This window comes from Gadus morhua, chromosome 2 (genome assembly GCF_902167405.1).
Source record: "Gadus morhua chromosome 2, gadMor3.0, whole genome shotgun sequence".
Classification (NCBI taxonomy): domain Eukaryota; kingdom Metazoa; phylum Chordata; class Actinopteri; order Gadiformes; family Gadidae; genus Gadus; species Gadus morhua.
This window is the reverse complement of record NC_044049.1, coordinates 18064268-18092077: the sequence shown is the minus strand read 5'-3', so window position 1 is coordinate 18092077 and position 27810 is coordinate 18064268. Positions and strand designations below refer to the sequence as shown.

The 27810-nt window shown below is 42.0% G+C and overlaps 1 protein-coding gene across 1 annotated transcript; it reads right to left on the bottom strand.

Annotated features, from left to right (window-relative positions):
* Positions 1-1260: 1260 nt before the first annotated feature.
* On the bottom strand, positions 1261-27445 carry LOC115538438 (uncharacterized). Its single transcript, XM_075074178.1, is given in 4 exon segments — positions 1261-1400; positions 1402-1894; positions 26434-26517; positions 26646-27445. Coding segments are annotated over 3 exon segments (654 nt in total). The 5' UTR covers positions 26487-26517; positions 26646-27445; the 3' UTR covers positions 1261-1292.
* Between the last annotated feature and the right edge of the window lie 365 nt (positions 27446-27810).

Sequence of the window (27810 nt, the reverse complement as noted above, 5' to 3'; positions counted from 1 at the left end):
TGCAAGCCGGCCCTGAGCATAATTAATTCCCCGTCAAGACGCCATGAAAATCCCCGAAATAAACAATATGTGTCTTGAGAACATCCAACCAATATTTTATACCACTTGCTTACTCTCTATGTCTCAATCATGGTATTTTTTTCATATAATTTTTTTTTACTTCATTTAATTCTTCGTTATTCAGGCGTTACAGAACTTTCATGGCCATGAATAAATAATACGAACTACAGTTTACTTTAATTTGTTTGTTCTTGAATTGACGTAGAATGGAGCAAAGACTACTGGGATTGGGAAATGCGTTTATCCAATAAACAGCTTGCAGGTCAGGTCCATTTTCGGAAATGTAGGGGGATATATGAGCGGCCCCACGTCTAATGGCATGGCCCTAAAGACGCGTCAGACAGACCTGTGTGAAGTTGGCCCCCCGTCTCATTCAAAATATTAAAATGACACTGCTTTTCGTTTGTGCTAGGTTTGTGCTGGTTTGTGCCGTAAAAATTATCGTTTGTGCTGGTAAGGATTTTGAGTAATTCAAAATTGCATTTTCTGGCATGTGACGTCACCCAGCCCCCCGTTCACGCCCAAATCTCATCAAAATAGTCCCAATCGTTAGTGCTACGTTTGTGCTGGTTTGTGCCGTCAAAAGAAATTGTTTTGCTATTATGGTTTCTTAGTTGTTCCCGTTTGATTTTTCACACATGACGTCACTCAGCCCCCCCGTCCTCCTTCAAATCTCATCAAAATAGTCCCTATCGTTAGTGCTACGTTTGTGCTGGTTTGTGCAGTCAAAAGAAGTATTTGTGCAACTATAGTTTAAAAGGTATTCCAGTTAGATTTTTCTCACGTGACGTCACTCAGCCCCCCCTCCATCTTCAAATCGCGTCAAAATGGTCTCTATGTTTAGTGCTACGTTAGTGCTGGTTTGTGCTGTTAAAATAAATGTTTTTGATACTTTACTTTTTAAGTAATTAATACAACTTTATTTTCCCTTCTTGTTTTTTTTTTTCGTTTGAAAATATTTATTGACACCAGTTCTTTCATTTAACTTTCATATCACAATTTACAGGTCAGTGTTTTAAAAGCATACACAATTTAAAATACATTTTAATTAAACAACAAGTTTAAACCATCATCATTGTGAATAAAAAAAGGTAAATAAATATAATTAAATACATGGACACATTGTTGTTTTATAAAATCATTGTGATGCTTAAAAAACATGCTTAAAAAACAGCTGTGCAGGGACGGGAGGAAGCCCAATTAAAAGTAAAAAAACCCATCCTGCTCTCTCTTCAACAGCATTGGTCTCTCAGAACCTGTGGCTCAGAGGATCTCCTCCCCTCTCTGCTCCTTCCCACCTGCCTCTCCCGGAGAGCCAGGCCGCCGCTGCCTCGACCTTTCCGCGTGTGGCTCCGACTCCCTCATCCGAATGGGCACAGAGACGATTCTTCTTTGTGGCTGTGTCCTAGGCCTGCCGCCTGCAGCACCGGCCACTTGGACCGTTGCTGCGGCCATTCGGATCACAGCCACGGGGGGGATCTGCATGTGCTTTCTTACCAGCAGGTTTCTGGAGGCCCATATGGCGTCTTTTATGGCGGCTAGGGTGAGCCATTGCTTTGGAAAGTCTGGTGGTAGCTGACTCTTTTGGCTCACCCCATACAGCACCATTTGGGCTGTCAGGGCCTCCCCTGCTGGTAAGTACGGGAATTGCAGGGAGCCGGCCGTTGCCCACTGGTCTCCAGCAGCGCTGCACTCCCAGAACAGGTGCCTCACCGACTCAGGCGCGCCACAACCTGGCCGTGGGCAGGTTGGGGATGCAGCCATCCCCCGGGAGTGCATGACGGCTCTGACTGGGAGGATCTCGTGAGCTGCCATCCATGACAGGTCCCGGAGTCTGTTGGAGAGGGCAGGATGGTTCACATTGTGCCAGACTGTTGTGGCCTCGCCGTATGCTAGCCCGCGCACCGGACTCACTGGTTCCCGCTCCTGCACTTCCGTGATTATAAAACGATGGTTTGTTAAAACATTCAGTTCCTCGTTTCAAGGTTAAATTTTTTAAAAACTTCTTAATAAAAGCGTAAAATTGTGACAAGTTAAATGATACTGGTGTTCTAAGATCTGATATATAAAACGGGAATCTTTTCAGATAGGACCCCATCCAGAATCGTGCCATTGCTGTTGTTTTGTTTTCTCTGGATGGGACCATTGCAAGTTTAATGTGAAGAGCAGTATATCTGCTTCCTAAAAACAGGTGGAGGTCCGGGACTCCTTTACCCCCTTTTTCTTTTGTTTTCGTCATTTCTGTTCTCTTCAGTCTCTCCCACTTGGACCCCCACAGGAAATAAAAAACTGCTCGCTCCAGTTCTAAACGCACTCGGTGTGGTGGAATAAAAACAGAGCTTATCAATAAAAGCAAAGGTAAGATCACTGCTTTGATGATTAAAACCTTTCCTTCTATTGTCAGTCCGCTAAGTCCCCAGTATCCCAGTCTCTGCCTTACTTTCCCTATCACGTCCGGCCAACTTTCGGTCCCCTCCCCCTCCCTGTTGAATTTGACCCCGAGTATCTTTATGTCGGTCTGTTTCACAGTCAGGGGGAGTCCGGTCATCTCAGTCGCCGTCCATGGTCCATAAAAAAGGATCTTCCCTCTGTTGAGTTTGGACCCAGAGGCCAGTCCGTAGCAGTCGGTCAAGTCCAGTGCTCTGTTTACTGATAAAAGGTCAGTGCATAAAATGTTAACATCGTCCATATATAAAACACATTTGCTAAAAAGTCCCCCACTGCCCGGTATGGCCACCCCTTTAATCCCTTGGTACCTTCTCAAGACCTGGGCCAGTGGTTCTATGCATGCCACATAGAGGAGGGCAGATAACGGACAACCCTGACGGACCCCGCAGTGCAAATCTACTGCTTTTGTGAGTTGCCCGTTAACAAGAAATTTGCTGGTGATGTCCCTATACAGCAATCCCACCCACTCTATATACCTCTCTGGGAAACCCATTTTTTGCAGTACCTGGAATAGGTACTGGTGCGAGACCCGATCAAATGCTTTTTCAAAATCTAAATTTAGGACTGCTAGTCTGATGTTTCTGTCTCTCGCATAACAGATGGTGTCTCTAATCAGTACGAGGCTGTCGGTGATCTTCCTCCCCGATATGCCACAGGTTTGATCCGGGTGGATTACCTCCCCTAAAACCACGGACATTCTGTTTGCTAAAAGTTTGCTAAAAAGTTTACAGTCAACGTTTAAAAGGGTTATTGGTCGCCAGTTCTTCAGTTCAGTCTTGTCCTCCTTTTTGTAAAGTAGTTTTACTATCCCTGATCTAAAACTGTCTGGTAGTCGGTCTAGTCTTTGGAAGTCGGTAAAAACCGTCAGTAGGTCAGGTGCTAAAATGTCCCAGAAGGTCAGATAAAATTCAAGTGGAAGCACATCTTCCCCCGGCGACTTTCCCCCCTTAAAACTCGACAAACATTTGTGAAGTTCCAAAAGGTTAAAATCACGGGTTAAAAATGCACTTTCACCTATCTTTAAATCTATGTTGCTTATGATGTTGTTTTTTGCTTCATTTTCTGTTTGTTTTTCGCTGTACAGATCTCTATAAAAACCTTCTATTTCCTCCATTATTTCTTTGTCACTATTGGTTTGTTCCCCATTTGTTTTTTTGAGTTTAAAAATACCCTCCCCACTGTTAATGATTTTCTTAAAAAAGTATCTAGTGCATTTTTCTCCTTCTTCCCTGTGTCGTTCTTTGCTTCTGACTATAATTCCTTTGCTTGTGATTTCCGATAAAATCAACATTTGATTTTTAACTAATCTAATTTCTTGGTTAAAATCAAAACCTTGTTGTGTTAATTTAAAATACCGTTGTAGTCTTTTCTGCAGCTTCTTGTTATGTAAACAGACCACTTGTTATGCAACCAGCACCCCTAGAACGTTCAAAATGGTCTCTATCGTTAGTGCTACGTTTGTGCTGGTTTGTGCAGTCAAAAGAATTGTTTGTGCCACTATAGTTTAAAATATATTCCTAAAATATATTCCTTGTAAAAATAGATACCTAGGCAGTTTCTTCTGCTTTGCCGGTCAAGTGGTACAGTGGTATGGATGCCTGCTGCTCTGGCAGCAGGCAAATAGATGCACATTCTGTGCATCTATTTGTTTGTGTTTCATCGCATGACCCTGCTACTTACAGCAGATACCGTGACAAGTGGCTAATAAAGAATATTACATCTAAATCAAAACCAGACTGAAGTGAACCAAACTCAAATGTATTTGAAAATAACGCACAAAAAACAAGCAAACACCTCATATAAACAGGACATACAAATGTGATGATTGGGGAACAATCAATTATTTTGACGGCACAAACGATAGAGCCTATTTTGAGATTTCAAAGTGGACTGTGGGCTGGTGAGGTCAAACGTGGGCATAATAAAGCTTTAACATTAACTTAAAAACTATAGTTGTTAAGAATTGAAGGTGATGTGCAGAACTTAAATGCACGACTCAGAACTCAGTAGTTGAATAAAGAACAAACGTTTACTGGCAGGATACGGTACACAGGTAAGCAAACATAATCCAAATAGGGCACACAGGTTCAGTCCGAGGTCAGAAACACGAGTAAACGATGAACATACGTAGCACGGAGAAATACAATGAACACAACCTGAAATGACGAGAACGCAACGAGTAACAAGAATACAAGACAGCACAAACCTGGCACAAACGATAGAGACCATTTTGCCGCGATTTGAAGGTTGACGGTTGGCTGTGTTGCATAACAAGAGGGCAAAATTAAGTTGTATTAATTACTTAAAGTGAAGTATCAAAAACATTTATTTTAACAGCACAAACCAGCACTAACGTAGCACTAAACATAGAGACCATTTTGACGCGATTTGAAGATGCACAGGGGGGCTGAGTTACATCACGTGAGAAAAATCAACCTGGAATATCTTTTAAACTGTAGTGGCACAGACATTTCTTTTGACTGCACAAACCAGCACAAACGTAGCACTAACGATAGAGACCATTTTGACGCGATTTGAAGGAGGACGGGGGGCTGAGTGACGTCATGTGTGAAAAATCAAACGGGAACAACTAAGAAACCACAATAGCAAACCAATTTCTTTTGACGGCACAAACCAGCACAAACGTAGCACTAACGATTGGGACTATTTTGATGAGATTTGTGCGTGAACGGGGGGCTGGGTGACGTCACATGCCAGAAAATGCAATTTTGAATTACTCAAAATCCTTACCAGCACAAACGATAATTTTTACGGCACAAACCAGCACAAACCTAGCACAAACGAACAGCAGTGTTATTTTTATATTTTGAATGAGACGGGGGGCCAACTTCACACAGGTCTCAGACAGACAGAGAAGGCGAGCAAGTTCGTGGTTGCTTGCTTTTGCTTGTTGTGGCACTCATGGAAGGCAAGAAGAGAAAAGAGAAAGGAGGGGCTGAAAAGGGCAGAATAAAGAAGAAGCGGATGCTGGAGGGGGATGAATCTAAGTAGTGATGGGCAAATGAAGCTTTTATAAAGCATTGAACCAGTTGAGCCAATGTTTCGAAAATGGGTTCATTACTCGAAGCTTCAGTGACAGTGACCTCTGCTGGCGAAGTTCGAGGCTGCAGTGGATTCAACGTATCCCTGCTTTGAAAACTATTTGACGCACAAACACACAAACCCAAATACTTAATAGCATGATCTTTTCACGAATAAAGATTGATCTAAATACAGATGTCTAAATTGTTCTTAAAGGGATATGCCTAGCCTTCTGTCCGGATAGGCTAACTGATGTAGGCTCGGATATAATTGAAACAGCATATAAATACTTTCCCCCCAGGAATGGGATTCGAACCCGGGTCCTCCACTCCACAGTCAGTGTGTTATCCCCTAGCCTACTCTAATCGATACTATACGTTGTTCTATTACATAATTTACTATGCACAACTCCCGTAAACGATTGTAGCATCGAGGCAGTGCTTCTTGGGAGTTGTAGATCAGGGTTTGAAGCACGTACCGAAGCTTCAGTGTCACACTGCCATCACTACATCTAAGTGCTCATGTCAGGCATTAACGAATTAGGCAGGTGAATTAACAGAAAAACAGTTAGCCAGAGCTCCACCATTGACGTTATTGCTAGGCGGGAGCTAGCACAAGCTGCTAGTCAAATGTGTATGTGGTGGCTGGTATATTTCAGACGAATTAATGACTTAACTGATCCTTCTCTTTTAATGGATGGAGAATATGTTAACAGATTTGGAACATGTAGTAGTAGTCGTGTAGTCGTGTCAACACCGTGATTACCGAGCATAAATGGTATAAACTTTGAAACTAGGTCAACCGCCATGTTCTCCGTCAACTCTCCTTTCACACTCGGTGACAGCGTCTTATAACGTTCTATATATAATAGTATAATATAATTTTATAGATAATATCACGGCCAAAAGCTCTGTGCGCCTCCGGATGGCTGTAGTGCGGGGAGCACTACGGCCATCCGGAGTGCTTTTGTTTACCGGCGTTGCTATGGTTACCGGTCTTGTAAGGAAGTGCACCAATTCTCGCAGCGCCAATTCTCTTCCACACAGAGCAGAACTGTGACCTATTTTACCAATTTTTTTTTCTTAATTATAGTTAGGCTATATCATTCATTTTTACTATTAGTGCCCCACTCCGCCCCTGCCCACAATCCACTGCGTTCACACGCTGCACGGGATATAAAAATGGCAGAGGGAAAGCAGTACACGTTCAAATGTCAGTGAAGTTATATTAAAGTTTTCAGAAATATTTTGTGCCACATTGGTTTTTATAAATTCATCATGTTAATGCAAATAATCAAGCTTAAAGACCTGTGCCACTTTTCAAACGTTTTTGCAACTTAATGATACTGTGGCGACTCCTACCCCCCGGGGATTCTGGGTAATGGGGTATTCATAATGTTGTTTGGGGAAAAGGGGTTTTATTGTCTTTAGATAACTTGTTTATGTTATTAGGTTAAGTGGGGTTAACGGGTTTGGGGTTCTTTATTGTTTGTGTGTTAATTGTGATGTGTAGTGTGATATGGACCATTAGTGAGAGTGTTGTGTGTGTTGGTCAGGTGTGCCGTGTTTTCTGTTGTGTGTTTGAATAAAGGCAGCTCTCGGGGTCGTGCGGTGTATTGAGGCACGAGAGTTGCGCCGCCATTTCAACCTGGCCCTCGTCTCTTCTCGCCCTGCTCGCCACAATACGTTGCTATATTTTGCATGTACGGTGGCGCTGAGCATTCACCAAATAAAAAAAAGTTTCACAGCTAATGTAGCACACTCAAGATCTCTTAATTACCAGTTAATATCTCGTAATTACGAGATAAGGAGCTCGTAATTATGAGATATGGATCTCGTAATAACGAGATAAGGATCTCGTAATTACGAGCTAAGATATCATATTGACGACATAAGGATCTTGTTTACGAGAAAAGGATCACGCCTCTCATTCATCAATAACGTTGCTGGCTAGCTGCAGGCCGGCAAAGATGACGCTATCCTACGCTATCGTATTTAATCTCCTGCTCGGGTTGAGGCATTGGGAAATATTGATGTTCCTTAAAAGTGAGGAGGGCATTAATATAAGTATGTCAACATTGCGCAGACATCTGAAGTCATTGGCCGGCAAAGATGACGCTCTCCAACGCTATCGTATTTTATTTCCTGCTCGGGTTGAGGCATTGGGAAATATGGATGTTCCTTAAAAGTGAGGAGGGCATTAATATAAGTATGTCAACATTGCATCAGAAGTCATTGGCACTGTTCAGGAGAAAAGCCCAGTCGGACCTGCTACAAGTGGCTCTCTTCCTGCATAAACCCAGGTCCAAACCTGGGTTTCTGGGAAAAGGGTCCTATGTTCCCCGCATCTATCAATCTTTAAAGATATTTAAACTTTGACGCGACATTCGCGTGATGACAGCCAATCGGCGTTCAACAGCCTGGCCACTGAGTGACATGTGTAACGTAACAGCCAATCAGCGTTCAACCGGCCAACTCAGTGCAGTGCAGTCCGGGGTGAACTGCAGCATGGAGGAGAAAGTGATTGTTGCCGTTTGCGACTCCCGGAGCTCTTTATATGATATTATACAACGGGGGGCCTAAATCCAGCGATCTGATTGGTTCCTAACTGTTGTATAATGAGCGTATACATAACTGCTATGACGCCCAATCATTTTGTGAAAGTTTGCATATCACTCCGCGCCTGGAAGTAGAAACAGTTACAAAGTAAAACATATGTTGAATGATGTAGGGGGTGTAAATGTTGTTACTCCGGGAGTGAGCAAGGCGATGGAGAGACTAAAGGCAGATTTAGGGTCGTTTTAGACGCAGAGACGTAAGCACGTAGTTTACACAAGGGACTTGTTTTAGACAAGTTTTGATTTACGTTTCCTTTAAGGTTCCTTAAGGATTGCGCGTGTTGCAAGGGGATTCTCCGCCAGAACAGTAGGGGGAGCAACGAACGAATCTGTGGACGTGGAAGTGGAAATCGCTGGCTTGTTTATATTTATAATCATAGCCGCGGGAACGTATTCTCAGCAGGGGGTGCTGGAAAAAAAAACTCAGCCTGGACTAGACTCGCAACTCGCTACATTGATAAAAAAGATATATAGCAGCGCAGCTCAATTACACCAGTGCATGCGCGCACAGTCGAAAATCGATCGTTGTGTTCACACCATGGTTCACATCCAGCTGCTCACAGAACAAGTTTATCGCACCACCGCTCCCCTCACACTTTTTCATATAACTTTTTTTCAGCACTAGGTCATATGAGCATTAAATAAATGCTGCGTCTCAAAATGCCTTGGACAGCAGCGACGATGACCTGCTTTGCCACGGGCCGAAACAGTGCGGAGCGACCACAGCCAGAGCGAACACAGCGGGGCAGAGGAGTGTCAGGAATAGTCTTTTGTGTACACATCAGTACGGCCTATTTGCACTACTGTTTAGTGGCAATGCAGTGTTTTATTCTATGCCTTTTAATTTTCGTATATTATTTCAATGAATACAATTTATTTATTTATAAAAACAAGATCTGGTCTTCAAATCTTTTTTCCAAACATAGGTCGGGTTTGTGTTTATATTCGGACCAATACGGTACAGCGGGCGCTCACATGACGTTAAGCACTTCCTGGTGCATAATGTGACGCTTCAGAACCTAAAATCCCGTTTCTCCCCGTTGACACGACAACACATAACCGGCGTTTTCAGAAATCTCCACTTTGGCCGGAGTTTTTAGAAATAATCGTTTTCTGTGATAAGACAGGGCCTGAGACAGGGGACAGGGCCTGAGACAGCACCCCTACCTCCCGCGGTACTGTTTATAATTATCATAATTCGTTCTTGTGTTTTCTTCTTCTCCTTCTTCAAAATTCTTCATTCGCTTCTGTCACGGCCTTTTAGAAATGGCGCTATTATGCTGTAAAACCGGAAATGTGAGACTCCTGAAAGGATGTGGTTAGCTGGCCAATCACAGTCTTTGCGAGCTGCGTAGGGCCGTAGTGTTTTAGTCGCATAGTCAGGAATTTTGGCCGACGCAATTAAGCACGTAAGGGGGGATATTTTACAGCGCAAGGGGGGGTTATGTATCTTACGTGCTTACGCGTTACGTCCAAAGGCGGCTGCATGCTTCAGCGTTGGTGTTACGTTGTTGCGCAAAATTTACTCAAAGCAATTCATGCTCCCTTTTAGGTTGCGCGTGTTGCCAAGCAATTTACCGCCAGAACAGTAGGTGGAGTAATATGTGGAGTAAAGTTTTTCGTTGAAGACGACCTCGAGAATGACGTCTTTGTCTGTGGGAGTCGTTGGTTTGTTTATGTGCCAGATCGTGTTCTCCCCATACACAGTGAATGATGGCAACAGACAGGTGATGAAGTTGTTGATCATTGGGGTTGTATAAATGTGCATATCTCTCTACATTTTAAAACGACATAATGTGTTGACATTACGCCAACACAAAACGTTAATGCTTTTGTATATGAGCCTGCCGGGTCGTCCTTGCCTTCTGGCTTTTAAAAATGGCGGTATGAAAACAGGAAATGTGATACTCCAGACAGGAAGTAGTAACCAGACCAGCAGACCAATCACAGCCTTGCAGGCTGCGCGGCTCGCGTAAAAGCTTACGTAAAAAATGACGCAAGTCTAGAAAAATCGCCCGACGCACGCAAGACGTGAGAAGTCGCGCAAAGGGGGCGCAAGGGCCTCTTGCGCTTGCGCTTACGTGACTGAGCATAAATCGGCCTTAAAACAGAGCATATATCGGCCTTAACGAAAGCTTAGGCACACGGCGAGTGAACTGCTCCATAGGATAAATTGCCGGCGAACCGCTCTAGCCGAGCCTTTTCTCGGAGGGACGCTAAAGTGTGTTGCATAGCGACCGTCGTGCATTTTGAAGGCAGCCAGGAGGGATTACTTTTTTGTATTCTTTAATAAAACAGCTACTTTGACTTTCTTGTTTTTTTTTTTAAATGTAGTGTGTCTATGACTTTCGTTTTGTCATAATAGTAACCGTTGTATAAAAGCAATAGATCACTTCAGTCAGTGGTATGTGCTCATTATACCACTGTGAAGGTTTTTTTAAAATAATTTAACAACTGATAGGGTTTTCCTTTACTATGAACATTGTATTTTAAATTTGAATACATAAATTATGTTGCATACTGTCACAGCCAATATTAAAACAAAATCTAATGTGGGCAGTGGGACAAAAATTCTGGTAAGGTAAGACGTTTTCTGAACAATAATGCATAGTAAAAAGTTAAACACATAATGCACTGCTGTATTCAACTTTTAAGAGCTGCAATGTGAGGGGCCAGCCACATGCCCTTTAAACCACCACGACAACAACATTTCTACTTCTGGGTTCCACTGAACAATTAAACGCGTCAATATTCGAGGGGCTTTGGCACAACAAATGATCGAACAAGCATCCTGTACTGGTTCAACTGCTCCTGCAGGAAGAGAGCCACTTGTAGCAGGTCCGACTGGGCTTTTCTCCTGAACAGTCCCAATGACTTCAGATGTCTACGCAATGTTGACATACTTATATTAATGCCCTCCTCACTTTTAAGGAACATCCATATTTCCCAATGCCTCAACCCGAGCAGGAAATAAAGTATGATAGCGTCGGATAGCGTCATCTTTGCCGGCCAAGAAACAGTAGAAACAGTTACGTAAAAGTAAAACATATGTTGAATGATGTAGAGGGTGTAAATGTTGTTACTCCGGGAGTGAGCAAGGCGATGGAGAGACTAACGAAAGCTTAGGCACACGGCGAGTGAACTGCTCCATAGGATAAATTGCCGGCGAACCGCTCTAGCCGAGCCTTCTCTCGGAGGGACGCTAAAGTGTGTTGCATAGCGACCGTCGTGCATTTTGAAGGCAGCCACACTGGAAAAAGCCTTCTGTTGAACCAATTAAAAAAATCTAGGGTAATGGTTCACATCTATATTACATAACTTGAGCCAATGACAAATATATAGCTTGCCTCAAACAATATTTCCTATATTCATAAAAACTAAATAATACAACTTGGCACCAAGTATAATTCTATTCTTTGAATGAAGTTAATACATTTAAATCGTATGTTAAATTTGATTCACTCCAACAATTGTTTCTCATTTAAGAAATATCTATCAGAAATAATTTGTTTTATCCAATCAAAAAGATTAAAATTTAATCAAACAATTGTTTCTCATTCAAGTCATAATATGCATCCGATATAATTTGTTTTATCCAATTTAAAAGATAAAAATCGAATCAAACAATTGTTTCTCATTTAAGAAATATCTATCAGAAATAGTTTTATCCAATCAAAAAGATTAAAATGTAATCAAACAATTGTTTCTCATTTAAACATGAACATTTTTAAACATAACATATTTTTGTATACAATATATATTAACAATCTAAATGGCAGAGTTAGGCCTACTCCAGACCTCCCTCCAGACACAGACAGGCTGTGCTAGCTCACAGAACCAGTGAGTCATCGTCACTCTGGTCAAGGCTCTCTACTGCAGGTTCAGCTGTAGGTGCTACCTTGAATGAATAAGCAGCCGATGTTCCAAAAAGCTTCAAATCATGATCAGGCAGCTGGTGCTCAAAGCAAGCATCACCTGACAGCTTTAATCCATATTGGATGTATAGGATGGAGTTTAAGGTCTGCAAGGACATCCGGTTCCTGAGTTTGCTTTTTACCACGGGGACTGAGCTGCCTGTAAAGGTGCGAACACACCAAGCGCGTACCTCGCGTACCATGTACGCGCGTAACGCAGCTAAAATGTTGCTTGACCATTTCGTGTCAAAAATGGTCAGATACGCGCGTACACATACGCGCGTAGATGAGACCGCCCAAAACCCCCCCCCCCCCCAGCCTGTGGCTGCGCTGGATTTAGGAGTCCGAGGAAGGAAACCCAAACGCCGCCGTGTTTGGGTGGATGATAGAGCTTGGATCGGGTTAGATTAAATAATCTCGGATATAAATAACAATAATCGGGTTAAATAACTTCACATGGTGTGTCTGGTGTGTTTCCAGCATTCGTAGTGTTGATCAGCAGAGAAATAGTCCGCCAAGACGTTGAGGTTGCTTAGCAATCAGAGACTCTGTCCATGCAAGTGAACGGAGCGTTCACTCTTCGTCATAACTATCAAACCAAACATCCTTCACATTCACCGAGCGAACATTATGAAAGTAAAATGCACATTTCTCGCTAGAAATGTTTCCATAAACGCATTTAATGGCGTAACTATGTTACTATTTCCCAGAGGTGGGGGTAAGTCATCCATGTGCAAGTCACAAGCAAGTCTCAAGTCATAACCTTCAAGTCTCAAGCAAGTCCCAAGTCACTGTGGTGAGAATCAAGCAAGTCACAAGTCAAGTCATTGCTCAGGTCAAGCAAGTCACAAGTCAAGTCATACAAAAATCTGATGATCTAACCCAGTTTCCACATTTAAAAATCGGTAAAGAGAGTGGTTGATAAGTTGAGTTTTATTTCAACATTAACAATAACAATGTCTTAACAATAACAATAACTCAAACTAGTCAAAACGTTCCAAAACCATTATGTGCATAGTTTGAATTTTTTTTTATGATCATTACCTCCAACCTATGAACAGAATCAAATAGAACCTCTAGGTAGCTGTATACGAGAACAGTTCAAGTCAATCACTCAATCTCCCTACATGTTGTAGAATATTATTTGCAACACATGGCATCAGACATGAAAAAAAAGAATATTTTAAAAGTAATATCACACATACTGTAGGAAGGGGAAATAGTAATACACAAGCCTGAAAGCAGGTAGCAATCTTGCTGCCTCGCAACATACATTGACTTACAATGCATTTGCAAAAAAAATAATTTGACAGTACTTTGTCACTGAGTTCTGAATGATGCGGTCACATTATCACCCCACCATGGCTGAACACACGTTCAACAGGTGCATTTGATGCAGGGACTGCCATAACTCTTACCTCCACCTTGAACAAAAAGACACTTACTTAGTTAGAAGTAGCCTACTGACATGAAAATTAAACAAGTTAATCATCTGTGGAACGGGCAGGGCTCGAAAAACTCCAGCCACTGATTTTCAGAACCACCGAGTGGCATTGGACAGTAGGCCTACGTCAATCAAACGGTCGTACTGCACTCCCCTACCCCCGCTCCCCGCGCGTGACCTCTTTGTGCACGTGCACGTACTCAAAGCTCGTGACCCTGGGCAAGCTTCTGTTTTTTGTTATCCTGCGGTAGCTACTGGAGCTAGTTTACTAGCTAATCCACATTTGGACCTTGCACTAGAATACAACCCTAAACTCCAACCTAGCTAGCCTGGCTCACTCTTGCGCATCTGTGTTCGCGCTCGTGTGTGATTGCGCGTCCATGTACTTGGAATGGGTGGAGTCAGAGTCAGCGTTGAAGGAGAGGGGGTAGGACCATTTGAGTTGCGTATTTTCAAAATCTGCTGGCGTATCGCAAATCACATATCCAACCTTTAATCTAACTTTAAAAAAGTCATTTCGAGTCATCTGTCTCAAGTCTAAGTCAAGTCTCAAGTCATGAAGACCAAGTCAAAGTCAAGTCGAGTCTTTTATCAGTGTTAGTCGAGCAAGTCTCAAGTCCTCAAATTTGCGACTCGAGTCTGACTCGAGTCAAGTCATGTGACTCGAGTCCCCCATGTCTGCTATTTCCACCCAGAATAAAGAAAATGTCGGCCGTATGCTTCTGTGCAAGCGACACTACTCTCTGCCAGTGACGTCGGGACAAGCTCCACGCTGATTGGCTATTGCGGCTAAGTATCACGCGTATGAGCGTAAAAAGTTCAATTTTTGAACTCCTCGCGTACGCGCGTATATATACGCGCCTCATACGCCCCTAACGCGAGTAAAATGTTGCTTGGTACGCATGATACGCGTGTACGCACCTCATACGCGCGTAAACCAATGGTTCCCTATGGAAAAATTGCCGATTTTATACGCGTCTATACGCGAGGTACGCGGTTGGTGTGTTCGCACCTTAAGTGCGTTGAGACGGGGGAGGGGCCGCGCAGGCACCCGGTGCTCGTTGTGAAGAGGTAATAGCGATAGTGCTTTCACCTCAAAAAGTCGCCAAAAGTCACCAATAGCAGCTGAAAAAGGAGCTAGATTTGTCGCTTGTCGCTGTTTTGAAAAAAAGTCGCCAAAGGGGTCTGAAAAGTAGCTAAATATAGCGTCAAAATCGCTAAGTTGGCAACACTGCGGTTTGGTCCAGTAGTCGTAAGCAGGGCTGTAGTGGAGGGTAAACTCACGTAAATGCCGTTTACGCACCTCTGGAATTTAGGAAATAGCGTTTACGCACCTCTAAATAGCGTTTACGCACCTCAAAGTTCCCTGTGCCTTGTATTCTACCGTTGGAATAATCGGAAATAAATTCAGCATCATTTTAAAACACCTAAAACAAGGTTTCATATTGTTGAACAAATAAACGCTGTCATCTGAATCATTTTCATCTGCGCTGTAGGCCTATGCTATTATGGTCTGTGACCCTCCAATCAGTGCCTTGCGGCTGCGGCAGCGACACCAATCAGGATCCAGGAAAATATGTAAACAGGAAGTATGTAAACTAGAGCTGTCAGTTAAACGCGTTATTAACGGCGTTAACGCAAACCAAATTTAACGGCGTAAAAATTTTTAGCGCGCGATTAACGCAATTATTTTATAAAAAAAAAAAAAGTTTTCTTTTTTTTTTTTTTTTTTTTTGGCTCAAAACAAAGAAGCAGTAGCCTGACTGCTATGTTCAAATGACATTTGTTCAAAGCAGTCGTTTAATTGCACTATAGGCTCTTTTTTTGTATCGTCCTGTTTTGATCAGTGTATATGCCAATGTTGTTATCATTAAAAATCATTTGCACAAGGCAAGCCGATGCACTTCACCATGTTGATAAGAGAATTAAAATGAGAAGAATTATGGGACAAAAAAATCAAGGGATATTTAGCATAGAAAAAGAATTTGTGATTAATCGCGATTAATTAGAGTTAACTATGACATTAATGCGATTAATCACGATTAAATATTTTAATCGCTTGACAGCTCTAATGTAAACACATGGCCCTGCGCGTTGTGGATTATCATGCCTGCCTACCTTTCATTAATTAGCCATGGATATCAGGCGATTTTTGAAGAGACCTTCGAGTGCTCCCACTCCAACAGATGCCCGAAAAAGGCCTCAAGTACAAAGTAAGCTGAAGATGATCAATTCACATGAGTTGTTTTTGTGATTTATAAATCAATTTTACTTGACGAACTATCAAGTGACTACGAGCATTCAGATTGGCCAATGCGTAGTCATGCTATCCGTGTACTGCCCACGTCAAAATGAGTGAAAGTCAGTCAGAGTTTTACTATCCATATTAAACTCCGGTTTCGGCGTATCAACTTCGCTATAGCTTGGTCACTATGTTAAAGCCTCAATTTGGAGATGTGAGGTTGGCGGTTGCAGCCGTGGACTCCGCGGCTGAACCGTGGATCGGGCGGATGACGCGACACAAAAATATATTTTAATTAAATTCGGGCGGTTGGCGGTTAAACCAATAAAAATATAAATATTTATAAATATTTGTATTTTATATATTATAAATATTTTTATTTTATTATTTATTTTCTTTAAAGTTATTTTCCCAGCAAACGGGCCTGTTCCCTAGAGGAGCAGTATGGGGAATCCAAGTTGAAACAACTTGCCCAAAGGTTCAGACTTGATGACAGAAAAATTCTTGAAGGCTATAGGGATTTTAAGGATAACTCAAGCATCATTTCAGAAAACCTTGCACCACTCCTGAATATCGACCATCGCATTCAAGTTAGCACTGCTGAGTGTGAGAGGGGGTTCAGCTTAATGAACATCATAGTGTGCCCCCTGAGATGCAGTCTGCACTTGGTCACAGTGTCGTCCTTGATGTTTATTCAACTGAATGGCCCACCACTCAGCCACCACAAAGTTCAATCCAACACGTATGTGAAGTCCTGGCTGGTGAAGCACAGGGGAGCCATGAACCCCAGAACACGCCCCTGCAAGGCAGGACCTGACGTGGAGGACAAGGAGGCCCTCTGGGTACTACTGTGAAAAGCATGCATACTAATACACACACATACACACATGCCATAGATAGATAGTTCTTAATCTACGCATACTTTTCTTTACTGTTGAAATTTGAATAACTTGAGTAAACTACAAACACATTCATTGACTGTCATTGATTGATTTAATATGATTTTAATTGATAACATAATGGAATATAGCCAGGCTAGCCTTACAGAGCCGCAACACCCTGCGTTGCGTTGCGTTGTGTCGAGGTCGGTCTGATCAAAAAATTCATAGTTTACCCACCTCTAATTTGACCACTACAGCCCTGGTCGTAAGCGTCTTTGTATTTAATGCGCATGCGCAGGCTTGTACGTAACCTTGAAATTGTACATTTGTCTAAACAAATATTTCTAAATTGAGCTCCTAATCAAATATAACTGTGTTTTAGGAAGAAAACAAAAAAATTGTATTTGGATTGAATGACAAAATTATTAATCAGTGGAATACACAACCTTAAAATTTTACATTTGTCAAAATGTATATTTCTTAATTGAGCTCCTAATTAAAAATATCTATATTTCACAGTATTTTGAAATAAAAAAAAGTTATTTTAAAAATAAAACAAAAAATGTTTATTTGAATTGAATTACAAAATAATAATCAGATGAAGTACGGCTTAAAAACCTTTTTTCAGTGCAGGAGGGATTACTTTTTTGCATTCTTTAATAAAACAGCTACTTTGACATTCTTGTTTTTTTTTTTTAAATGTAGTGTGTCTATGACTTTCGTTTTGCCATAATAGTAACCGTTGTATGAAAAGCAATAGATCACTTCAGTCAGTGGTATGTGCTCATTATACCACTTGGAAGGGTTTTTTAAAATAATTTAACAACTGATAGGGTTTGCCTTTACTATGAACATAGTATTTTAAATTTGAATACATTAATTATGTTGCATACTGTCACAGCCAATATTAAAACAAAATCTAATGTGGGCAGTGGGACAAAAATTCTATTTCCCCACAAAAACAATATTTTATTGATTTGTATAAAAACAATTTAGCTCATTAATTGGAAAAGAGCTTGAGGAAAAATTCTGGTAAGGTAAGACGTTTTCTGAATAATAATGCATAGTATAAAGTTAAACACATAATGCACTGCTGTATTCAACTTTTAAGAGCTGCAATGTGAGGGGCCAGCCACATGCCCTTTAAACCACCACGACAACAACATTTCCACTTCTGGGTTCCACTGAACAATTAACGCGTCAATATTCGAGGGGCTTTGGCACAACAAATGATCGAACAAGCATCCTGTACTGGTTCAACTGCTCCTGCAGGAAGAGAGCCACTTGTAGCAGGTCCGACTGGGCTTTTCTCCTGAACAGTCCCAATGACTTCAGATGTCTGCGCAATGTTGACGTACTTATATTAATGCCCTCCTCACTTTTAAGGAACATCCATATTTCCCAATGCCTCAACCCGAGCAGGAGATTAAATACGATAGCGTCGGATAGCGTCATCTTTGCCGGCCTGCAGCTAGCCAGCAACGTTATTGATGAATGAGAGGCGTGATCCTTTTCTCGTAAACGAGATCCTTATGTCGTAAATATGATATCTTATCTCGTATTTACGGGATCCGTATCTCGTAATTACGAGATCCGTATTTCGTTATTACAAGATCTTTTCTCGTAATTACGAGATATTATCTCGTAATTACGAGATAAGATATCATATTTACGACAAAGGGAACTCGTTTACGAGAAAAGGATCCTGCCTCTCATTCATCAATAACGTTGCTGGCTAGCTGCAGGCCGGCAAAGATGACGCTATCCGACGCTATCGTATTTAATCTCCTGCTCGGGTTACGAGTGTGCTAACGGCTACATTAGCTGTGAAACAGCTATGGTGTTAAACACCACTGTCAAAAATGTAAATTTACTCGCTCACAAGATTACATTATTTATGTATACCTTGTGTGTTTGTTTAATCTTTTTTTTTTAGGGTCCGCCCAGCAAACTGAGGCTTTTGTGCACCTAAGGGTGACCCACAAACATGTTGTCAAATAAATGCACCACCGATCATTTGCAATGTTTGTAATTTGTAATGAACGTATATAAATTGTATTTTATATAATATACTTATGTGTTCAAAGCACTGGTAGATTGTAGGTATATATGAATGAATCAGATCAGTTACATAATATATCCAAATAAATACATGTTTCTCATCACTTTCGTTGTCTTTTTTCCCCTGCATAATAGTAATCAACCATACTGTAAATGTGATGCATGAATTAAGTTAAGACAATTTCACTTAGTTTTATAAAAATTGAATGGATTTTTCATCAACCGCAACAAAGCTTTTGTGACTTCCTCAAAGAGGCTCCATGCGAAGGAGACATGACCGCATTCATAACAGACAAAAGTCAAATAAATATCAATCAACTTGATTGCTTCCATGTTTTATTCATAAGCGCACATGTGTTTACAAGCGTAAACGCAGTATTAAAAAGCGGAAGCGGAAGCGCTTCCGCACTAGCAAGTCGTTCCAAAGTCCGAACGTTACAAACGCTAGGAAGCACTCAAGCTAGCACTCCAGTCTCATCTCCATAGGACGCGACTAGCAAGGACGCGTCCTAGCAAGGCTGCAGCCTTCACATTGGGAAACAGCCCACGCCATGGCTCAATGGCGCAGGGGAACATCAAGGAGAGATTTGCTTCCGCATCATGGGAGCCTAGCCACGCCCTAGTTCATGACGTACCGGATGCAGAAATATAGAACGCATGCGTGCCCATCCCCCCACTCCGGTCCAACAACAATATAAAATGATACCGTAATGCACCTGTTTTTTGTCTTTGGATCTTTTGAATAAATGGATCAATACATGATGAATCACAATGATCGCAAGCAGAGGACCGTGAGAGTTATTGAGCAGCAGATGAACCAGTCCAAAAATCGGACACGTTAACGGAGCACTGAAAAAGGCCCTCTCGGATGCCATTTGTTTCACTACGACTCCTTTCAGCTGCACACCCCTCTTCCCCAGCGAGATAACGGCTAATAAAACGCTTGAGGTGGCGCTTTGAAAAGAAAAAACTTACTTTTTTTTAGTACACGGTATAAAGATAATTATGAACCTTTGATTGATATCCACACATTTCTTGCGGAGACACATTCCTGCTCCCCACTTGTATTGTAGTGAACGAGGATATCTACTTCCGGGCCCCGTGATTTGAGGGACCCGTCCACAGCCCACTAAACCGACTGCAATACCAGGCTTGGCCTCTGAGCACTGGTGGATTCCGGAAATATGCACCAGTCCTGGGGGCCTGGTCTGCGTCCTGCAAGACGGAGGCGTAACTTGTACTAGGAGGCGTAACTTGTACTTTCTAAATCGCGGTCCACGCGTGATCTTCTCTTTTCGCGTAAAAAAAAGACATGTTAATCACGGTTCACACGAGATCTTCCTTGAAGTTGGATCTTCAGATATTCATGTCGGTAAGTAAAAAGAAGTGGATTAACAAGAATGATTTTTTTGTTTTTACAAGCTTAATGAACTCTAGAACTAGGGCAGACTACTTGTGGTTGTGATACTGTTTAACATTCTTTACGAAATGTTCGAACGCTTAGGCCTACTGTTTTAACGTTGGAAGAAACCCCAGCTTTCGCCACCTCGTGAAGTTAGTTCGATGCACACGTTTGAGATGCACACTGAACCAATAGTATCTGTCTGCGTCCTGCAAGACGGAGGCGTAACTTGTAGTAGGAGGCGTATCTTGTAGTCGGAGGAGGCGTAACTTGTAGTAGGAGGCGTAACTTGTATTCGGAGGCGTAACTTGTAGTCGGAGGCGTGTCTAGTACTTTTCTATATCGCGGATATAGAAAAGTAGAAAAGCACCCGACCCGCTCATTTAAAAATATGCTCTTGATTAGCTTAATCTTGATATGCTCTTGATTATCTTAATCATAGCCTTACTCGAAACTGACATCCCTAAGTCATATGCATTTAAGAAAAGTCATATGCACAAAATACTCTATACTGTAAAGGCTAGTAGATGTTGCTTGCTTCTTTCTGCCCCGAGTTTGCACAGTGTAACAGTGATGACGTACCTGAGAAATCCATGTATTGAAGAACGGCAATATATATAAAATGAGGGCTTGTAATGTGAACGCTATAATATGAAGGCTTTCTCATAACTATCCTCCTGTTAGTGACATCGTTTTAATTATTTGAATTATTAATCTGCTGTCTTTAATTCTTTGAATTATTAATCTGCAATCATTTTGTTAAAGGTATAAAGGGATTAAGTATGCTAAATTTAAGCAGGTTCCCCACGTTCAACTGCTATATGCATTACATGTCATTGTAAAATTGTAATAGGCTTCTTTTCATGCATATTACTCAGGGATGTCAGTTTCAAGCAAGGCTATGATTAAGCCAATCAAGAGCATATCAAGATTAAGCTAATTAAGAGCATATTTTTAAATGAGCGGGTCGGGTGCATTATTTTTATATAAGGCCTAATATTTGATGTCCAAGTTGAGGTCATTTATATACCCGCGCACCACTGCTACATACAGATCCCTTCCGCGATTTAGAAAAATACTAGACCCGCCTCCGACTACAAGTTACGCCTCCTACTACAAGTTACGCCACCTCCGACTACAAGTTACGCCTCCTACTACAAGTTACGCCTCCATCTTGCAGGACGCTGATAGATACTATTGTGCCGGGTGGCCACCGAGCTCCAGCAGGAGCTGCTCGTCCGCTGGTCCATAATATCTTAGCTATGCTCTGATTGGAGGGGGGTGGGGAAGTGGGAGGTAATATTCAAATGTACCCCCTTCCTAGTAGTAGGGGGCGCCGGAACTGATTCGCTCGTTTGGTAACTGTAGGCGGGGTACTCACAGAAATATATCGGCTATCTTGCTCAAAAAATCATGTAAAGACTTTTTTCAAAGTTTGTATGCGCGTGGGAGCACCAGAGACCCAAAACAACACCCCAAATCCCAGGGAAAGTGTGGTATTCATAATATGTCCCCTTTAAGAAAAGTGTGGGACTATAGCTCAGGAGTCAGGGGAAAAGTGCCTCTTTTGTGCCATGCATATTATCATTAACAGGAACACTTAAAGAACAGCATGGTGTCACAAACGGGGAAGGAAGGAGAAAATATATTTTGCATTGCAGAATATATATCATCTTCATTGTCTTCGTCTCACCATGCACAAGTTCCTCGGAAATACATTATCATATTTCATGTGTCCTGGAGCCGGAATATAGAAGAGAATAATTATTATTTTTTAACCTGTTGTCAGAAAACAGATAAAGAGCTTAAGCAGGTAAACAGCCAGTGAGGCGAGAGGGTGCACATGCATTCCTTGTATGAATCATAAGATACGAACAGGAATGTGAAAAAAATATGTAGGCAAGGCTGAATGGAGACCACTTTGCAACCTCTTATATTGACAATTGACAGAGCCAGAGAAAGAGAGGTCTGATACCTTGAAACCACAGCAGCTTACCCATGCATATAATGAACACAAGCAGCCTGTCTCTAAGAAACAACAATTTCTCTGTTTACTGGCTTAAGCTTCGAAGAACAAACTGAGATTCCAAAAAAGGAATCCATGCTATCTCTGTGTTTAAATGAATCAGTGCCAAATGCTGGTAGTACACCCTTTTTTCTCCTTAAAGGCTCTAATAAAAATAATTGTACTGAAATGAACAAATAATTGAACTTTCCATACAATTCAATCAGCTTTTCATGCCGTTTATAATCAGCAAAGGAAAACGACAGATCAAGCACATTTCTGGGACAGCAATGGTTGAGAGGTCCCCAGCTCGATTACATTTTCCTATTTGTGTAGGTGTAGGGGCTACGTGTGGTTTCAAACATGTTTGGATAGTTGTGCGTGTTTGGGGTGGCTGATGCTATGTGTGTGCCTAAGCTGACCCACGCCGGCTGCACGTGATAGGGGGCCCACAGCAAGCAGCTCAGCCCTGGGGTGCTAGGCCATCAGTGAGATGGGGGGGGGGGGTATTCCTCAATTGACCCATGTGATATCATCACAAAAGCTAAGTAGCCTTTGGACATACATGGTGCCGACAGATGGAGAACAAAATAAGGAATCGTTGCCCCCAAACCACCTTTAAACTTTGTTTGCTCATCCATCTTCATTCAAGTCTTTGGACTCTCGGGAACCTGCTGCTAATTCACCAAGATTTTGAAACATTTGCAGTGTAAAAATCCTTCATGATTTGAAGAAGCTAATGTGTTTAAGTTGCAAATTATAGAGAGGAATTCACATTTCAATTGAATTATTCCACCCATTAAGCCATTGTGAAACCCCTGGGTTACCAACAGTCACTCCGAGAACGTCAAATACCGACTGTTGGCAAAGGCACTTTAGCGTCAGTGGCTTACGGGAAATGTACCCTTTGCCGTCGGTCAGTGACGGGAAAAGTACCCTTCGGCATCTTCTGCAGACGGAAAGGGGGTGCTCCAGCAGCCCATTCACTCCTGTACAGTGTTGGGAACGTTACTTTAAAACAGTAATTAGTTATAGTTACTCACTACTTGTTCCAAAAAGTAACTGAGTTAGTAACTGAATTACTCTATAATAAAAGTAACTAGTTACCAGGGAAAGTAACTATTTGCGTTACTTTAAAAAAAAGAAAGTTGCTATATATGAAAGATTTTGATTTTTCTGAGCAGTTTTCACTTGGCCTTAATGTGTTAAATGGTTGAACTGCCCATTCAAGGCCCTGATTTGCTTCCAACTGAGGCCCTGTCCACACTAACCCGGGTAAATCTACAAATGCATCAATATTCATCCGTTTAGTCCTTCCGTCCAAACTAAAACAGAGAATTCCGACACTGAAAACGATGCTTTTCGAAAACGATCGCTGAGGTGGATAAATGTGAAAACGATGGGTTTGCGTTGTAGTGTGGACAGACGGAGGCTTTCAGAAACGATGACGTTCGATTGCCATGACACTGCCATGACACTGCCACAAAACAGCCAAATGAAGAAAGCGTCTATATGCGGTTTTTGTGCTCCAAAATGAACGTTCAACTCGTTATCATACAAAACATATCCCAAATCCATTTCACACCGGAATTACCCTTTAATAAAACGGCTGTGACTTTTTCCAGAAACGCTGTGCTCCATAGGAATATAATGTAAAACAGATTTAAAAAAACGCTACACGTGAACACGGCCTTACCGGACTATTTGCGGAGTGATACCAAAGACGTCATTAGAAGCAAAAAATATTTTGTTTACCTTGACAGCACGGTGAATTATCAAATATAATTCACGCCGGAAGTTGTGAAGGGCCCATGAAAGTGATCCGAGCGTTCCACGGCATTGAGAAGACCCGTGTAATAAGTTATTTTATGTAACCGTGTAATAATGTTGTCCTATTGAACACGATTATGGCGTCTTCTTTCTTGGGATTCCGGGTGAGCGGCTGCTCCAGTCACTCTTGTATTAACCCGACATCGGCTCTAATAGACGCTATCTGTCCTAGTGGATAGTTATAAGAAAGATGTTTATGGCTAGAAAGATGTTTCAATGACGTCAGGTTGCTAGGGACGGGCTGAACGATGCTGTGGGCACCTGTCCCATTGGAAGTCAGAGGACCTATCCCGGTAGTTGTCATGATGATCCGTTCCTGAGTTTCCCATTCACCCTGCAATTCCATAATCAACCCAACCATCCTCACCTGTGTACCCTCTATATTAACCCTCTGCCCCCATCAAGTCTCTGGCTGTATCCCAATCTCAAGCAAGCATGCTCAACGGCCGCCCTTTTAAGGACGCTACGTCATAGAACGCCGACAAGCACTGTTCCAATGTTGAGGACACTCGAAAGCCGCGCAATTTTTGTGTCCTTTGTTTTTGAGAATTCCGAGATTTTTCAAGGATGCATCGCTGCATCCTAGACGAGCCAAAACTACCCACAATCCTTTGCGTTCACTGGGCGGGTTCTTGAAAATGACAGAGCAGTACACGTTCAAACGAAGTGAAGTTATATTAGTTTTCAGAAATATTTTGTGCCGTATTGCTTTTTATAGATTCATCATGTTAATGCAAATAATCAAGCCTAAAGACCTGTGCCACTTTTCAAACGTTTTTCAACTTAATGATACGTTGCTATATTTTGCATGGACGTAGCTGGTGTTAAACACTGTCACCAATGTCAATTTACTCGCTCACAAGATTACATTATTTATGTATACCTATTTATGTTTGTGTTGAATCGTTTTTTTTAGGGTCAGCCCAGCAAACGGAGGCTTTTGTGCGCCTTAGGGTGGCGCACAAACATTTGTTTACCGGTGGAAGGGATAGTGCCACTATCCAATGTTGTAAAATGAATGCACAACCGATCATTTGCAATGTTTGTAATTTTTAATGAACGTATATGATTGTATTTTATATGATATACTTATGTGTTCAAAGCACTGGTAGATTGTAGGCATATATGAATGAATGAAACAGATCAGTTAAATAATATATCCAAATAAATACACGTTTATCATCTCTTTCTTTGTCTTTTCCCCCTGCATAATAGTAATCAACCGTACTGTAAATGTGATGCATGAATTAAGTTCTCAGACAATTTCACTTAGTTTTATAAAAATTGAATGGATTTTCCTTTTAATAAAGACAATTCGATCAACCACAACAAAGCTTTTGTGACTTCCCCGAAGAGGCTCCATGCGAAGGAGACATGACCGCATTCATAACAGACAAAAGTCAAATAAATATCGATCAGCTTGATTGCTGCCATGTTTTATTCATAAGCGCACATGTGTTTACAAGCGGACACGCAGTATTAAAAAGCGGAAGCGGAAGCGCTTCCACACTACCAAGTCGTTCCCAAAGTCCGACGTTACAAACGCTAGGAAGCACTCGAGCTAGCACTCTAGTCTCATCTCCATAGGACGCGACTAGCAAGGACGCGTCCTAGCAAGGCTGCAGCCTTCACTTTGGGAAACAGCCTCTGCCAGATCGTCTCTAGTCTTGACTGAGCTTTCCCGCATTCTCTATCTCCGTGTATCTCATATCTGCCTGCCTGCCTGTTGCTGTTCTCTCGTTTGACTGACCTCCCGCCTGATGCCTATTAGTGGTGCCGAGATGATGCGTCATGAAACATCAAAGCCTCTCAGCCAGATGAACCACCAAAGTGGTTCATGCTCAAAGCTTCAAATGAGTACGCTAGGGACATCTAGTGGTGAATGAAATTATGACAACCCAACAAGGGCGTAACCATGGTTTAGACATTGGGGGGGGTCCAATTTTTTATTATTATTTGTTAAGTGCATTGCCTACAATTCAGCCTGCCTCTCTGCCTCCCTGTCTGTCTGTGCTGCCTGCATTGTGACCACATGTCATTATGTTATCAGAAGAACAGTGGCTGACCTTCGTGATCATTTTGGTCTATATATTCTGCTTGTATTAGGCCCAGGTTATAAACAATGTTGTAAGGCTGTCTAGTCTCACATTCAAAATTCTCACCTTATCACCTGCATGTCCAGAGCATGTCCCTGTCTGGCCACTGCTTTCAGCCTGCCTGTCTCTCTCCCTGTCTCTCCGTGATGCCTGCATTGTGACCACACGTCATTTTATCAGAAAAAACAGCGACTCATATTTTAATTAGGCTACTCGTTTTATTTGCTCACACATTTAGCTCGGTATCAAGCTACTAATTGTCTGGAGAAAAAAAAAAAACGTGTACGCTCGGCTGCTGGTCCAGTTTTATCCGCTTTTTAAGTAACCTTAAATTGTCCGTTACCTCCTCTCCAACACGTTAAATAACGTTACTTACATTCAAATGACTCACCTGATCACCTGCATGTTCAGAGCATGTCCCTGTCTGGCCACTGCTTTCAGCATGCCTGTCTCTCTCCTTCTCTCTCTGTGCTGCCTGCATCGTAACCATGTCATTTTATCAAAAGAACAGCGACTGACCTTCATGAGCTATATTTAATATTCTGCTTTTACGAAGCTACTCGTTTTATTTGCTTAGTCAAAGCTCGGTATCAAGTTACTTACTGTCTGAAAAAAACTGCGTATGCTTGGCTGTTGGTCCAGTTTCTTCTGCTTTTTAGGCAACCTCAAATCCTCCATTACTCAACTTTACTTTCTTGGCTCTCACTGAAGAAAGAGTGTGGGGTAACCATGACAACGCAGAAAGTTGCGAGGTGGTTTCAAACTAAATCGCACAAGTGTACAATTAGGAGGGGGGATTCACACACTTAACAAACGGAAATAAATTGAAAATAAATAAGACATAACAAGAGACCGATCCATTGACAGGGTTCATAAAAAGATAACATATATTTTACATTTTATCCTGCTGTATATTGGGGGGGACAGGTTAGTATTTTCTCAACATTGGGGGGGGCACGACCCCCCCAAAGAATGCGTGGTTACGCCCTTGCAACCCAACCCAAAATGTGATTTTTTGTGTGCCGATACAACATTAAATCATTTGAGAATTGAAGTCATTTCAGCGATACATGTGTGTGAGCGTGCCATTCATAAATGTCTCCAGAGCTGCATGCTAGAAAATAAATCATTTGGCAAAAGAGTGTCTTATCAGCTACAGTACTACATTTACATTTAGCAGACGCTTTATCCAAAGCGACTTACATCTGTTAATACACACATTGACACACCGATGGCAGAGTCAACCATGCAAGGCGACAGACAGCCAGCTGTCAGGAGCAAAGTGTCAGGGACACATCAACACTCAGCTAGGAGGAGCTTGGGATTGAACTAGCAACCTCTACAATGGCATCAGCTGTGGCACTATTACTTTGTTTGCTCTACTGCTGCACAGTTGCGTCCAAATGGCGCCACAGTTGACCTAGGGAAAATAGACAGAAAATGTATTAAATATCATAACAAAATAAACACAACAAAATCAAAATTTCTCTTTGAATTTAGAAGAGGAGGTGGAAGGGACTTCATCGATCGCTGCTGATGGACAACCCGGTATCACGCGATTGCGTGCTCATGCACACGAACGTTAATCTATTGAAGCGTGTTCCAGAGTACGATAGTCCGACTTTTTGCGTGCCTCACAGAACGAAATGTAAACCAATGCTTTCTGAATGGGAGTGTTGTCAGACAATGAACGTGCTCCACAAAACGGTACGAGAGAGAGAGAAAGAGAGACAGGGAGGGACAGAGAGAGAGAGAGAGCGAGAGAGAG